Source organism: Arachis hypogaea, chromosome 9, assembly GCF_003086295.3.
Source record: "Arachis hypogaea cultivar Tifrunner chromosome 9, arahy.Tifrunner.gnm2.J5K5, whole genome shotgun sequence".
Lineage (NCBI taxonomy): Eukaryota > Viridiplantae > Streptophyta > Magnoliopsida > Fabales > Fabaceae > Arachis > Arachis hypogaea.
In genome coordinates this window covers 77,576,269-77,592,877 of record NC_092044.1, presented here as the reverse complement: position 1 = coordinate 77,592,877, position 16,609 = coordinate 77,576,269, and the positions used below count along the sequence as shown (strand labels likewise).

Below are 16,609 nucleotides of genomic sequence, written 5' to 3'. Positions count from 1 at the left end.
ATGAGAGCCCACTGTCAAGCTATTGACATTAAAGAAGCGCTTATTGGGAGGCAACCCAATTTTTATTTATCTAATTTTATTTTTAATTGTTATTTTGTGTTTTAGTAGGTTCATGATCATGTGGAGTCATGAAAATATTATTAAAATTAAAAACAGAATCAAAAACGGCAGAAGAAAAATCACACCCTGGAGGAAGGACTTACTGGCGTTTAAACGCCAGTAAGGTGCATCTGGCTGGCGTTCAACGCCAGAACGGAGCATGGATCTGGCGCTGAACGCCAGAAACAAGCAACATCCTGGTGTTTGGACGCCAGAAATGTGCCCTGAGGAAAGCTGGCGCTGAACGCCAGTAACAAGCATGGAACTGGCGTTCAACGCTAGAAACATGCTACACATGGGCATTGAACGCCCAGAGTGTGCACCACTTCGGCGTTTAAATGCCAGAATGGTATGCTAAGGCATTTTACATGCCTAATTGGTGCAGGGATGTAAATCCTTGACACCTCAAGATCTGTGGACCCCACAGGATCATCTCAGGATCTGTGGACCCCACAGGATCATCTCAGGATCTGTGGACCCCACAGGATCCCCACCTAACATATTCCCACCTTACCTCCTAATTAATCCTATAACACACTTTCCCAAAAGCACTACACCAATCACCTCAATCTCTCTTCCCAATTACCCCCTCCACCACTCACATCCATCCACTCTTCCCCATAAACCCCACCTACCTTCAAAATTCAAAAATCTTTCCCACCCAAACCCACCCTAAATGGCCGAACCTACCCTCTCCCCCCTCCCTATATATACCCCTCTATTCTTCTTCATTTTCACACAACACAACCCCCCTCTTATATACCTTGACCGAAGCATACACCTCCCCTTCTCTTCCATCTTTTCTTCTTCTTCTTCTTCTCTTCTTTCTTCTCTTGCTCGAGGGCGAGCAATATTTTAAGTTTGGTGTGGTAAAAGCATAAGCTTTTTGTTTTTCCATTACCATTAATGGCACCTAAGGCCGGAGAATCCTCTAGAAAAGGGAAAGGGAAGATAAAAGCTTCCACCTCCGAGTCATGGGAGATGGAAAGATTCATCTCTAAAGCCCATCAAGACCACTTCTTTGATGTTGTGGCAAAGAAGAAGGTGATCCCCGAGGTCCCTTTCAAGCTCAAGAAAAATGAGTATCCGGAGATCTGACATGAGATCCAAAGAAGAGGTTGGGAAGTTCTAACCAACCCCATTCAACAAGTCGGAATCTTAATGGTTCAAGAGTTCTATGCCAATGCATGGATCACTAGGAACCATGATCAAAGTGTGAACCCGAGTCCAAAGAATTATCTTACAATGGTTCGGGGGAAATGCTTAGATTTTAGTTCGGAAAATGTAAGGTTGGCGTTCAACTTACCCATGATGCAAGGAGATGCACGCCCCTACACTAGAAGGGTCAACTTTAATCAAAGGTTGGACCAAGTCCTTATGGACATATGTGTGGAAGGAGCTCAATGGAAAAGAGACTCCAAAGGCAAGCCGGTTCAACTAAGAAGACTGGACCTCAAACCTGTGGCTAGAGGATGGTTGGAGTTCATTCAATGCTCTATCATCCCCAATAGCAATCGATCTAAAGTTACTATGGATCGGGCCATCATGATTCATATCATCATGATTGGAGAGGAAGTAGAGGTTCATGAAGTCATCTCCCATGAATTCTACAAAATAGCCGATAAGTCCTCTACTTTGGCAAGGCTAGCTTTTCCTCATCTTATTTGCCATCTATGTTACTCAGCTGGAGTTATCATAGAAGGAGATATCCTCAGTGAGGAGGACAAGCCCATCACTAAGAAAAGGATGGAGCAAACAAGAGAGCCCACTCATGGAACCCAAGAGACGCATGAGGAAGCTCATCACCAAGAAATCCCGGAGATGCCTCAAGGGATGCACTTTCCTCCCAACAACTATTGGGAACAACTCAACACTTCCTTAGAAGATTTGAGTTACAATGTGAATTAATTAAGGGTGGAACATCAAGAGCACTCCATCATTCTCCATGAAAATAGAGAAGATCAAAGAGCAATGAGGGAGGAGCAACAAAGGCAAGGAAGGGACATAAAAAAGCTTAAGGACATCATTGGTCCTTCAAGAAGAAGACGCCACTAAGGTGGACTCATTCCTTGTTCTTATTTTTTTTCTGTTTTTCGGTTTTTATGCTTATTATGTCATCTATATTTGTGTCTCTACTTCATGATCATTAGTGTTTAGTAACTATGTCTTAAAGTTATAAATAAATTCCATAAATCCTTCACCTCTCTTAAATGAAAAATGTTTTTAACTCAAAAGAACAAGAAGTACATGAATTTTGAAATTATCCTTGAATTTAGTTTAATTATATTGATGTGGTGACAATACTTTTTGTTTTCTGAATGAATGCTTGAACAGTGCATATTTTTTATCTTGTTGTTTATGAATGTTAAAATTGTTGGCTCTTGAAAGAATGATTAACTAAGAGAAATGTTATTGATGAACTGAAAAATCATAAAATTGACTCTTGAAGCAAGAAAAAGCAGTGAAAAACAAAAGCTTGCTAGTGGACGAAATCGTGATCAACAATAATGGCTCTTTGGCATGTGCATAAAAACATTAACTCAGCACTTTCTTTCCACAATCTCGTTCAACTAACCAGCAAGTGTACTAGGTCGTCCAAGTAATAAACCTTACGTGAGTAAGGGTCGATCCCACAGAGATTGTTGGTATGAAGCAAGCTATGGTCACCTTGTAAATCTCAGTTAGGCAAATTAAATGGTTATGGGTTTCGAAAATTAATAATAAATAGAAAATAAAAAGGGATAGAAATACTTATGTAAATCAATAGTGGGAATTTCAGATAAGTGTATGGAGATGCTATGCTCCTCTTGGATCTCTACTTTCTTATTGCTTTCATCCAATCCTTCTTACTCCTTTCCATGGCAAGCTGTATGTAGGGCATCACCATCATCAATGGCTACTTTTAATCCTCTCGGGAAAATGGTCCTATGCGCTGTCACTGCACGGCTAATCGTCTGGAGGCATCACCCTTGTTGATGGCTACATCCCATCCTCTCAGTGAAAATGGTCCAAATGCTTTGTCACAGCACGGCTAATCATCTGTCGGTTCTCAATCAGGTTGGAGTAGAATCCCTTGATTCTTTTGCGTTTGTCATCACGCCCAGCCTTCAGGAGTTTGAAGCTCGTCACAGTCATTCAATACCGGAATCCTACTCGGAATACCACAGACAAGGTTAGACTTTTCGGATTCCCGGGATCCTACTCGGAATACCACAGACAAGGTTAGACTTTCTGGATCCCCATGAATGCCGCCATCTATCTAGCTTATACCACAAAGATTCTGTTGGGGAATCTAAGAGATATGCGCCCGGCCTAAAGTAGAACGGAAGTGGTCGTCAATCACGCGCGTTCATAGGTGAGAATGATGATGAGTGTCACGGATCATCACATTCATCAAGTTGAAGTGCAACGTATATCTTGGAATAAGAATAAAAGAGAATTGAATAGAAAGTAATAGTAATTGTATTGAAACTTGAGGTACAGCAGAGCTCCACACCCTTAATCTGTGGTGTGTAGAAACTCCACCGTTGAAAATACATAAGTGAAAGGTTCAGGCATGGCCGAATGGCCAGCCCCCAAAACGTGATCAATAGCCTCTTAAGATGAAGAATAAAACAAAACTGAGACCAAAGATGTCTAATACAAAGTAACTTATCCTATTTATACTAGACTAGCTACTAGGGTTTACATGAGTAAGTAATTGATGCACAAATCCACTTCCGGGGCCCACTTGGTGTATGTTTGGGCTGAGCTTGATCTATCCACGAGCTGAGGCGTTTATTGGAGTTGAACGCCGAGTTATAACGTGTTTTGGGCGTTCAACTCCGGGTCGTGACGTGTTTCTAGCGTTTAACTCCAGACAGCAGCATGTACTTGGCGTTGAGCGCCACTTTAGGTCGTCAATTCCCAAATAAAGTATGGACTATTATATATTGTAGGAAAGCTCTGGATGTCTACTTTCCAACGCCGTTAAGAGCGCGCCATTTGGAGTTCTATAGCTCCAGAAAATCCATTTGGAGTGCAGGGAGGTCAGATTCCAACAGCATCAGTAGTCCTTTTGTCAGCTTTTTTCAGAGTTTTGCTCAAGTCCCTCAATTTCAGCCAGAAATTACCTGAAATTACAGAAAAACACACAAACTCATAGTAAATTCAAGAAATGTGAATTTAACATAAAAACTAATGAAAATATCCCTAAAAGTAGCTTGAACTTACTAAAAACTACCTAAAAACAATGCCAAAAAGCGTATAAATTATCCGCTCATCACAACACCAAACTTAAATTGTTGCTTGTCCCCAAGCAACTGAAAATCAATTAGGATAAAAAGAAGAGAATATACTGTGAATTCCAAAATATCAATGAATATTAATTCTAATTAGATGAGCGGGACTTGTAGCTTTTTTGCTTCTGAACAGTTTTGGCATCTCACTTTTTCCTTTGAAGTTTTGAATGATTGGCTTCTCTAGGAACTTAGAATTCCGGATAGTGTTATTGACTTTCCTAGTTAAGTATGTTGATTCTCGAACACAGCTACTTATGAGTCTTGGTCGTGGCCCTAAGTATTTTGTTTTCCAGTATTACCACCGGATACATAAATGCCACAGACACATGACTGGGTGAACCTTTTCAGATTGTGACTCAGCTTTGCTAGAGTCCCCAGTTAGAGGTGTCCAGAGCTCTTAAACACACTCTTTTGCTTTGGATCACGACTTTAACCACTCAGTCTCAAGCTTTTCACTTGGACCTGCATGACACAAGCTCATGGTTAGGGACAGCTTGATTTAGTCGCTTAGGCCAGGATTTTATTTCCTTGGGCCCTCCTATCCATTGATGCTCAAAGCCTTGGATCCTTTTTACCCTTGCCTTTTGGTTTTAAGGGCTATTGGCTTTTTCTGCTTGCTTTTTCATTTTCTTTCTAAATTTTATTTTTTCGCCATTTTTTTTTTCGCAAGCTTTTCTACTTTTCACTGCTTTTTCTTGCTTCAAGAATCAATTTCATGATTTTTCAGTTCATCAATAACATTTCTCTTTGTTCATCATTCTTTCAAGGGCCAACAGTTTTAACATTCATAAACAACAAGATCAAAAATATGCACTGTTTAAGCATTCATTCAGAAAACAAAAAGTATTGTCACCACATCAATATAATTAAACTAAATTCAAGGATAAATTTGAAATTCATGTACTTCTTGTTCTTTTGAATTAAAACATTTTTCATTTAAGAAAGGTGAAGGATTAATGGAATTATTCATAACTTTAAGACATGGTTACTACATACTAATGATCATGAAGTAGAGACACAAAATATAGATAAACATAACATAGAAACTGAAAAACAGAAAGAAATAAGAACAAGGAATGAATCCACCTTAGTGGCGTCTTCTTCTTGAAGGTCCAACAATGTCCTTAAGTTCTTCTATGTCCCTTCCTTGCCTTTGTTGCTCCTCCCTCATTGCTCTTTGATCTTCTCTTATTTCATGGAGAATGATGGAGTGCTCATGATGTTCCACCCTTAATTGTTCAACATTGTGGCTCAAATCTTCTAAGGAAGTGTTGAATTGTTCCCAATAGTTGGTGGGAGGAAAGTGCATCCCTTGAGGCATCTCAGGGATTTCTTGATGATGAGCTTCCTCATGCATCTCTTGAGAACCGTGAAGGGTCTCTCTTGCTTGCTCCATCCTCTTCTTGGTGATGGGCTTATCCTCCTCAATGGAGATGTCTCCTTCTATGATAACTCCAGCTGAGTAACATAGATGGCAAATAAGGTGAGGAAAAGCTAGCCTTGCCATGGTGGAGGGCTTGTCGGCTATTTTGTAGAATTCATTGGAGATGACTTCATGAACTTCTACTTTCTCTCCAATCATGATGCTATGAATCATGATGGCCCGATCCACAGTAACTTCAGATCGGTTGCTAGTGGGAATGATGGAGCGTTGAATGAACTCTAACCATCCTCTAGCCACAGGCTTGAGGTCCAGTCTTCTTAGTTGAACTGGCTTGCCTTTGGAGTCTCTTTTCCATTGAGCTCCTTCCACACATATGTCCATTAGGACTTGGTCCAACCTTTGATTAAAGTTGACCCTTCTAGTGTAGGGGCGTTCATCTTCTTGCATCATGGGCAAGTGGAATGCCAACCTCACATTTTCCGGACTAAAATCTAAGTATTTTTCCCGAACCATTGTGAGATAATTATTTGGACTCGGGTTCATACTTTGATCATGGTTCCTAGTGATCATGCATTGGCATAGAACTCTTGAACCATTAAGATTCCAACTTGTTGCATGGGGTTGGTTAGGACTTCCCAACCTCTTCTTCGGATCTCATGTCGGATTTCCGGATACTCATTTTTCTTGAGCTTGAAAGGGACCTCAGGGATCACCTTCTTCTTTGCCACAACATCATAGAAGTGGTCTTGATGGCTTTTGGAGATGAATCTTTCTATCTCCCATGACTCGGAGGTGGAAGCTTTTGTCTTTCCTTTTCCTTTTCTAGAGGATTCTCCGATCTTAGGTGCCATTGATGGTAGTGGAAAACAAAAAAGATTGTGCTTTGACCACACCAAACTTAAAATATTGCTCGTCCTCGAGCAAGAGTGTAAGAAGAGAAGAAGAAGAAGAAGAGAATATGGAGGAGAAAGGGAAGTGTAGGTTCGGCCAAGGTATGGAAGAGGGGGTTGTGTTGTGTGAAAATGAAGTAGAAAGGAAAGGTATATATAGGGAGGGGGGAGGGTGTAGGTTCGGCCATTTAGGGTGGGAATGGGTGGGAAAGTGTTTTTGAATTTTGAAGGTAGGTGGGGTTTATGGGGAAGAGTGGATGGATGTGAGTGGTGAATAGGTGATTGGGAAGAGAGGTTGAGGTGATTGGTGAAGAGTTTTTGGGAAGTGTGACATGGGGAAGAGAAAAATAGGATTAGGAGGTAAGGTGGGAATATAGTAGATGGGGATCCTGTGGGGTCCACAGATTCTGAGGTGATCCTGTGGGGTCCATAGATCCTGAGGTGTCAAGGAATTCCATCCCTGCACCAAATAGGCATGTAAAATGCCTTTGCACACCATTCTGGCATTTAAACGCCGAGTGGTGCACATTCTGGGCGTTCAACGCCCACATGTAACATGTTTCTGGCGTTGAACGCCAGTTTCATGCTTGTTGCTGGCGTTCAGCGCCAGCTTTTCCTCTAGGCACATTCCTGGCGTTCAGCGCCAGAATGTTGCTTGTTTCTGGCAATCAGCGCCAGATTCATGCTCTGTTCTGGCGTTGAACGCCAGCCAGATGCATCTTATTGGCGTTGAACGCCAGCCTGTGCTTCCTCCAGGGTGTGTTTTTTTTCTTCTGCTATTTTTGATTCTGTTTTTAATTTTTATATTTTTTTCGTGACTCCACATGATCATGTATCTAATAAAACACAGAATAACAATAAAATAAAATAAAATAAAAATTAGATAAATAAAATTGGGTTGCCTCCCAACAAGCGCTTCTTTAATGTCAATAGCTTGACAGTGGCTCTCATGGAGCCACAAAGGTGATCAGGTCAATGTTGTATAGTCCCAACATCAAACTTAGAGTTTGGATATGGGGTCTTAACATCAAACTTAGAGTTTGATTGTGGCCTCCCAACACCAAACTTAGAGTTTGACTGTGGGGGCTCTTCTTGACTCTGAACTGAGAGAAGCTCTTCATGCTTACTCTCTTTTGTCATAGAGGGATGGCCATGTGCCTTAAACACAAGGTAGTCCCCATTCAATTGAAGGACTAATTCACCTCTGTTGACATCTATCACAGCTCCTGCTGTAGCTAGGAAAGGTCTTCCAAGGATGATGCACTCATCCTCTTCCTTCCTAGTGTCTAAGATTATGAAATCAGCAGGGATGTAAAGGCCTTCAACCTTTACTAACACGTCCTCTATTATTCCATAAGCTTGTCTCAATGACTTGTCTGCCAATTGTAATAAGAACAAGGCAGGTTGTACCTCAATGATCCCCAGCTTCTCCATTACAGAGAGTGGCATAAGATTTATCCCTAACCCCAGGTCACACAGAGCTTTTGCAAAGGTCATGGTGCCTATGGTACAAGGTATTAAGAACTTGCCAGGATCTTGTCTCTTTTGAGGTAGAGTTTGCTGAATCCAGGTATCTAGTTTATTAATGAGCAAGGGAGGTTCACTCTCCCAAGTCTCATTACCAAACAACTTGGCATTCAGCTTCATGATAGCTCCTAAATATTGAGCAACTTGCTCTCCAGTCACATCTTCATCCTCATCAAAGGAAGAATAGTTTTCAGAGCTCATGAATGGCAGAAGGAGATTTAATGAAATCTCTATGGTCTCTATTTGAGCCTTAGATTCCTTTGGATCCTTAATAGGAAACTCCTTCTTGCTTGAGAGACGTCCCAGGAGGTCTTCCTCACTAGGATTTTCGTCCTCCTCCTCCCTTGTGCATTCGGCCATATTGATTATATCAATGGCCTTGCACTCTCCTTTTAGATTCTCTTCTGTATTACTTGGGAGAATACTGGGAGGAGTTTCAATGACTTTCTTACTCAGCTGGCCCACTTGTGCCTCCAGATTTCTGATGGAGGATCTTGTTTCACTCATGAAACTGAAAGTGGCCTTTGACAGATCAGAGACTAGATTGGCTAAATTAGAAGTGTTTTGTTCAGAATTCTCTGTCTGTTGCTGAGAAGATGATGGAAAAGGCTTGCTATTGCTCAGCCTATTGCGTCCACCATTATTAAAGCCTTGTTGAGGCTTTTGTTGATCCTTCCATGAGAAATTTGGATGATTTCTCCATGATGAGTTATCGGTGTTTCCATAAGGTTCACCCATGTAATTAACCTCTGCCATGGCAGGGTTCTCAGGATCATAAGCTTCTTCAGAAGCTGCCTCTTTAGTACTGTTGGATGCATTTTGCCATCCATTCAGACTTTGAGAGATCATGTTGACTTGCTGAGTCAACACTTTGTTCTGAGCCAATATGGCATTCAGAGCATCAATTTCAAGAACTCCTTTCTTCTGAGATATCCCATTATTCACGGAATTCCTCTCAGAAGTGTACATGAATTGGTTGTTTGCAACCATGTCAATGAGTTCTTGAGCCTCTTCAGGCATTTTCTTTAGGTGAATAGATCCACCTGCAGAATGGTCCAATGACATTTTCGAAAATTCAGACAGGCCATAATAGAATATATCTAATATGGTCCATCCTGAAAACATGTCAGATGGACATCTTTTGGTCAGCTGCTTGTATCTTTCCCAAGCTTCATAGAGGGATTCACCTTCTTTTTGTTTGAAGGTTTGAACATCCACTTTCAGCTTGCTCAGCTTTTGAGGAGGAAAGAATTTATCCAAGAAGGCAGTGACCAGCTTATCCCAGGAGTCCAGGCTATCCTTGGATTGTGAATTCAACCATGTTCTAGCTCTGTCTCTTACAACAAAAGGGAAAAGCATGAGTCTGTAGACTTCAGGATCAACTCCATTCGTCTTTACAGTCTCACAGATCTGCAAGAACTCAGTTAAAAACTGATAAGGATCTTCAGATGGAAGTCCATAAAACTTGCAGTTTTGTTGCATTAAGGCAACTAGCTGAGGTTTTAGCTCAAAGTTGTTGGCTCCAATGGCAGGAATGGAGATGCTTCTTCCATCAAATTTGGACGTTGGCTTTGTGAAGTCACCAAGCATTCTCCTTGCATTATTATTGTTTTCGGCTGCCATATCCTTCTTTTGTTCGAATGTTTCTGAAAGGTTAGCTTTAGATTGTTGTAACTTAGCTTCTCTTAATTTTCTCTTCAGAGTCCTTTCAGGTTCTGGATCAATTTCAACAAGAGTGCCTTTATCCTTGTTCCTACTCATATGAAAGAGAAGAAAACAAGAAAAGAAAGAGGAATCCTCTATGTCACAGTATAGAGATTCCTTTATGTTAGTAGAAAAAGAAAAGGGATACGAGTGAAGAAGAGTGGGTTCAGATATTTAGATGAAGAGAGGTGAAGAGAAGTGTTAGTAAATAAATAATTAAATAGAATAAGAAAAGAGAGGGAGAATTTCGAAAATAATTTTGAAAAAGGGGTTAGTATTTTCGAAAATTAAAGGAAGATAAGATTAAAATTAAAATATGAAACAATTAGTTAATTAAAATGAATTTTTGAAAAAGGGGTGAGATATTTTCGAAAATTAGAGAGGAAAGAGTAGTTAGGTGGTTTTTAAAAAGATAAGAAACAAACAAAAAGTCAAAGAGTTAGTTGAAAATCAAATTTTAAAAAGATAAGAAGATAAGAAGTTAGATAAGATATTTTGAAATCAAATTTTTGAAATAAAATTTTGAAAAAGATATGATAAAAAGATAAGATAAGAAGATGTGATAAAAAGATATGTTTGAAAAAGATTTAATTTTTAAAATTAAAATTAATTACTTAACTAACAAGTAACTACAAGATATGATTCTAGAATTTAAAGATTGAACCTTTCTTAAAAAGAAAGTAACAAACTTCAAATTTTTGAATCAATAACATTAATTGTTAGTGTAATTTTGAAAATATGATATAAAGATAAGAAAAAGATTTTGAAAATATTTTGAAAAAGATTTTTGAAATTTTCGAAAAAGAGGAAAAATTGGAAAAGATATGATTTTTGAAAAAAGATTTTGAAAAGATAAGATTTTTAAAATTGAAAATTTGACTTGACTTGTAAGAAACAACTAATTTTGAAAATTTTTGACTAAGTCAACTCAAATTTTCGAAAATTTGGAGAGAAATAAGGAAAAGATATTTTTTTGATTTTTGAATTTTTAATGATGAGAGAGAAAAACACAAACATGACCCAAAACATGCAAATTTTGGATCAAAACACAAGATGCATGCAAGAACACTATGAATGTCAAGATGAACACCAAGAACACTTTGAAGATCATGATGAACATCAAGAACATAATTTTTGAAAAAATTTTGATGCAAAGAAAACATGCAAGACACCAAACTTAGAAATCTTTAATGCATGGACTCTAACAAACGAAAAATGCACACGAAAAACAACAAACAACACAACAAGAAAACATCAAGATCAAACAAGAAGACTTACCAAGAACAACTTGAAGATCATGAAGAACACTATGAATGCATGGAATTTTCGAAAAATGCAAGAAAAATTTTTAAAGCATGCAATTGACACCAAACTTAAAAATTGACTCAAGACTCAAACAAGAACACAAAATATTTTTGATTTTTATGATTTTATTAAATTTTTTTTTGGATTTTTATTAAATTTTTTTTTTCGAAAATATTTTTGGAAAAACGAAAAAGAAAAGAAAAATTTTGAAAAAGTTTTTTTTTTTGAAAAGAAAATTACCTAATCTGAGCAACAAGATTAACCGTCACTTGTCCATACTCGAACAATCCCCGGCAACGGCGCCAAAAACTTGGTGGACGAAATTGTGATCAACAATAATGGCTCTTTGGCATGTGCATAAAAACATTAACTCAGCACTTTCTTTCCACAATCTCGTTCAACTAACCAGCAAGTGTACTGGGTCGTCCAAGTAATAAACCTTACGTGAGTAAGGGTCGATCCCACAGAGATTGTTGGTATGAAGCAAGCTATGGTCACCTTGTAAATCTCAGTTAGGCAGATTAAATGGTTATGGGTTTCGAAAATTAATAATAAATAGAAAATAAAAAGGGATAGAAATACTTATGTAAATCAATAGTGGGAATTTCAGATAAGTGTATGGAGATGCTATGCTCCTCTTGGATCTCTACTTTCTTATTGCTTTCATCCAATCCTTCTTACTCCTTTCCATGGCAAGCTGTATGTAGGGCATCACCATCATCAATGGCTACTTTTAATCCTCTCGGGAAAATGGTCCTATGCGCTGTCACTGCACGGCTAATCGTCTGGAGGCATCACCCTTATTGATGGCTACATCCCATCCTCTCAGTGAAAATGGTCCAAATGCTCTGTCACAGCACGGCTAATCATCTGTCGGTTCTCAATCAGGTTGGAGTAGAATCCCTTGATTCTTTTGCGTTTGTCATCACGCCCAGCCTTCAGGAGTTTGAAGCTCGTCACAGTCATTCAATACCGGAATCCTACTCGAAATACCACAGACAAGGTTAGACTTTTCGGATTCCCGGGATCCTACTCGGAATACCACAGACAAGGTTAGACTTTCCGGATCCCCATGAATGCCGCCATCTATCTAGCTTATACCACGAAGATTCTGTTGGGGAATCTAAGAGATATGCGCCCGGCCTAAAGTAGAACGGAAGTGGTTGTCAGTCACGCGCGTTCATATGTGAGAATGATGATAAGTATCACAGATCATCATATTCATCAAGTTGAAGTGCAATGTATATCTTGGAATAAGAATAAAAGAGAATTGAATAGAAAGTAATAGTAATTGTATTGAAACTTGAGGTACAGCAGAGCTCCACACCCTTAATCTGTGGTGTGTAGAAACTCCACCGTTGAAAATACATAAGTGAATGGTTCAGGCATGGCCGAATGGCCAGCCCCCAAAACGTGATCAATAGCCTCTTAAGATGAGGAATAAAACAAAACTGAGACCAAAGATGTCTAATACAATAGTAACTTATCCTATTTATACTAGACTAGCTACTAGGGTTTACATGAGTAAGTAATTGATACACAAATCCATTTCCGGGGCCCACTTGGTGTATGTTTGTGCTGAGCTTGATCTATCCACGAGCTGAGGCGTTTATTAGAGTTGAACGCCGAGTTATAACGTGTTTTGGGCGTTCAACTCCGGGTCGTGACGTGTTTCTAGCGTTTAACTCCAGACAGCAGCATGTACTTGGCGTTGAGCGCCACTTTACGTCGTCAATTCCCAAATAAAGTATGGACTATTATATATTGCGGGAAAGCTCTGGATGTCTACTTTCCCACGCCGTTGAGAGCGCGCCATTTGGAGTTCTGTAGCTCCAGAAAATCCATCTGGAGTGCAGGGAGGTCAGATTCCAACAGCATCAGTAGTCCTTTTGTCAGCTTTTTCAGAGTTTTGCTCAAGTCCCTCAATTTCAGCCAGAAATTACCTGAAATTACAGAAAAACACACAAACTCATAGTAAAGTCTAGAAATATGAATTTAACATAAAAACTAATGAAAATATCCCTAAAAGTAGCTTGAACTTACTAAAAACTACCTAAAAACAATGCCAAAAAGCGTATAAATTATCTACTCATCACTTGCGAAAAAAATGGAGAAAAAAATAGAAAGAAAAAGAAAAAGCAAGCAGAAAAAGTGAATAGCCCTTAAAACCAAAAGGCAAGGGTAAAAAAGATCCAAGGCTTTGAGCATCAATGGATAGAAGGGCCCAAGGAAATAAAATGCAGGCCTAAGCGGCTAAATCAAGTTGTCCCTAACCATGTGCTTGTGGCATGCAGGTCCAAGTGAAAAGCTTGAGACTGAGTGGTTAAAGTCGTGATCCAAAGCAAAAAGAGTGTGCTTAAGAGCTCTGGACACCTCTAACTGGGGACTCTAGCAAAGCTGAGTCACAATCTGAAAAAGTTCACCCAGTCATGTGTCTGTGGCATTTATGTATTCGGTGGTAATACTGGAAAACAAAGTGCTTAGGGCCACGGCCAAGACTCATAAAAGTAGCTGTGTTCAAGAATCAACAAACTTAACTAGGAGAATCAATAACACTATCCGAAATTCTAAGTTCCTAGAGAAGCCAATCATTCTAAACTTCAAAGGAAAAAGTGAGATGCCAAAACTGTTTAAAAGCAAAAAGTTACAAGTCCCGCTCATCTAATTAGAATTAATATTCATTGATATTTTGGAATTTATAGTATATTCTCTTCTTTTTATCCTAATTGATTTTCAGTTTCTTGGGGACAAGCAACAAATTAAGTTTGGTGTTGTGATGAGCGGATAATTTATACGCTTTTTGGCACTATTTTTAGGTAGTTTTTAGTATGATCTAGTTACTTTTAGGGATGTTTTCATTGGTTTTTATGCTAAATTCACATTTCTGGACTTTACTATGAGTTTGTGTGTTTTTCTATGATTTCAGGTATTTTCTGGCTGAAATTGAGGGACCTGAGCAAAACTCTGATAAGAGGGTGACAAAGGACTGCTGATGCTGTTGGAATCTGACCTCCTTACACTCAAAATAGATTTTCTGGAGCTACAAAACTCTAAATGGCGCGCTCTCAATGGCGTTGGAAATTAGACATCCAGAGCTTTCCAGCAATATATATATATTAGTTCATACTTTATTCATGATTAGATGACGTAAACTGGCGCTCAACGCCAGTTCCATGTTGCTGTCTGGAGTCAAACGCCAGAAACACGTCATGAACCGGAGTGGAACGCCCAAAACACGTTACAATTTGGTGTTCAACTCCAAAAGAAGTCTCAGCTCGTGGATAGATCAAACTCAGCCCAAACATACACCAAGTGGGCCTTGGAAGTGGATTTATGCATCAAATACTTACTCTTGTAAACCCTAGTAGCTAGTCTAGTATAAATAGGATAGTTTACTATTGTATTAGACATCTCTCGGCGCCTAGTCCTTAGACCTTCATGGGGGCTGGCCATTCGGCCATGCCTGGACCTTTCACTTATGTATTTTCAACGGTGGAGTTTCTACACACCATAGATTAAGGGTGTGGAGCTCTGCTGTACCTCGAGTTTCAATGCAATTACTATTATTTTCTATTCAATTCGATTTATTCCTGTTCTAAGATATTCGTTGCACTTCAACTTGATGAATGTGATGATCCGTGACACTCATCATCATTCTCACCTATGAACGCGCGTGATTGACAACCACTTCCGTTCTACCTTAGACCGGGCGCATATCTCTTAGATTCCTTAATAAGAATCTTCGTGGTATAAGCTAGAATTGATGGCGGCATTCATGGGAATCCAGAAAGTCTAACCTTGTCTATGGTATTCTGAGTAGGATTCCGGGATTGAATGACAGTGACGAGCTTCAAACTTCTGAAGGCTGGGCGTTAGTGACAGATGCAAAAGAATCACGGGATTCTACTCCAGCCTGATTGAGAACCGACAGATGATTAGCCGTGCTGTGACAAAGCATTTGGACCATTTTCACTGAGAGGATGGGATGTAGCCATTGACAACGGTGATGCCCTACATACAGCTTGCCATGGAAAGGAGTGAGAAGGATTGGATGAGAGCAGTAGGAAAGCAGAGATTCAACAGGGACAAGCATCTCCATACGCTTATCTGAAATTCCCACCATTAATTTACATAAGTAGTTCTATTCTTTATTATTTAAGCAAGTATCTCTTTATATTTCCCATAACCAATTATTACCCGCCTGACTGAGATCTACAAGATGACCATAAATTGCTTCATACCAACAATCTCCGTGGGATTGACCCTTACTCACGTAAGGTATTACTTGGATGACCCAGTGCACTTGCTGGTTAGTTGTGCGGAGTTGTGACTAAGTGTAATTCACGTGTGAGAGCTACCAAATTATTGGAGCCATTGTTGATGATCACAATTCCGTGCACCAGTCCTCCGTGCTATAAGTGATGCGTAGTGGGTGGCCGCATCCAGTATGTCCTTCATCTCCTTCATAGTGCTATCTCCGCTTGAGGTTGCGGTGGACGTGGAGATATCCGGTTCCTCCATAGGTGGGGTGACAATACTTAGAAGCTTCTTGACGTAAGCATATCGGCGTTGGTTTCGCCGCTCATAACGGTCCAACTTCCTGTGAAGGTCTTCAAGGCGTTGGTTGGACGATTTTGGTGGTGTGGATGAAGTAGTGGGGTTGCAAGTGGGAATCGCCATGCCAAGGTCTTCGGTAACCACCGGGGGTTTGAGGCGCCTCTTGGTCGGAACAATATCACCTTCGACCGGGATTAAGTTCCTCTGGTCCTTGGTCTCGCGGTGCACACCGGCCGATGCGACTAATTCGGTTACCATAGCGAGAAAGGGAAAGTTTCCCTTAACATGAATACGCCCCATAGCTTGTCAGATGGCATGCGGGATGTTGGCCGGTTTCTCGGTTAGGATGCACCAAACCAATAAGGCAAGCTCGGCGGTAATGGATGACCCATGGATGCTTGGAAGCACGTAGTGAGCTAGGATTTGGGCCCATGCCGCGGCTTCTTGAGTGAGGAAACGTGCATCGATGCCTTTAGGCCTTTGCCTCATACTCCCTCGAATCCAAGAGGCTTCGGGTATGGCTATTACTCGGAGAATCGCATCCCAATCGAACCCATGTTCGCAGCGTGCTGACAAAACTTCTTGATAGGCGTCATACCCTACCGCTAATGGCCTGGTCTTAAGCACTCCTTGGATGGCTTCCACTGTGATCGGGACTTGCTTTCGGCGCACAAAAATTGATGTGAGAAGGGGTGAGTAGTAGTTGGAGTAAAACTCCACCACCCAGGATAAGTTGGCCTCCTTTGGTTGTCTCATTAGAAACCCCCATTGCCTCTGCTCAATGCGGGGCATCACCATCGGAGCGATGTGTGCCGGAAGGACTAGAAGGGGCTCCAGTTGATAGTTTCGCTCAGTCATTATGG

At 40.2% G+C, this 16,609-nt stretch overlaps 1 protein-coding gene across 1 annotated transcript in view; it reads right to left on the bottom strand.

Annotated features, from left to right (window-relative positions):
* LOC140175145 (ATP-dependent Clp protease proteolytic subunit-like) overlaps positions 1 to 16,046 on the bottom strand; it is a 37,129-nt gene extending 21,083 nt beyond the window's left edge. The window contains exon 1 of the mRNA XM_072202071.1: positions 15,590 to 16,046. Within this exon, the coding sequence (XP_072058172.1) occupies positions 15,590 to 16,046 (457 nt within the window). The remainder of the gene's footprint in view (positions 1 to 15,589) is intronic.
* Positions 16,047 to 16,609: the final 563 nt, after the last annotated feature.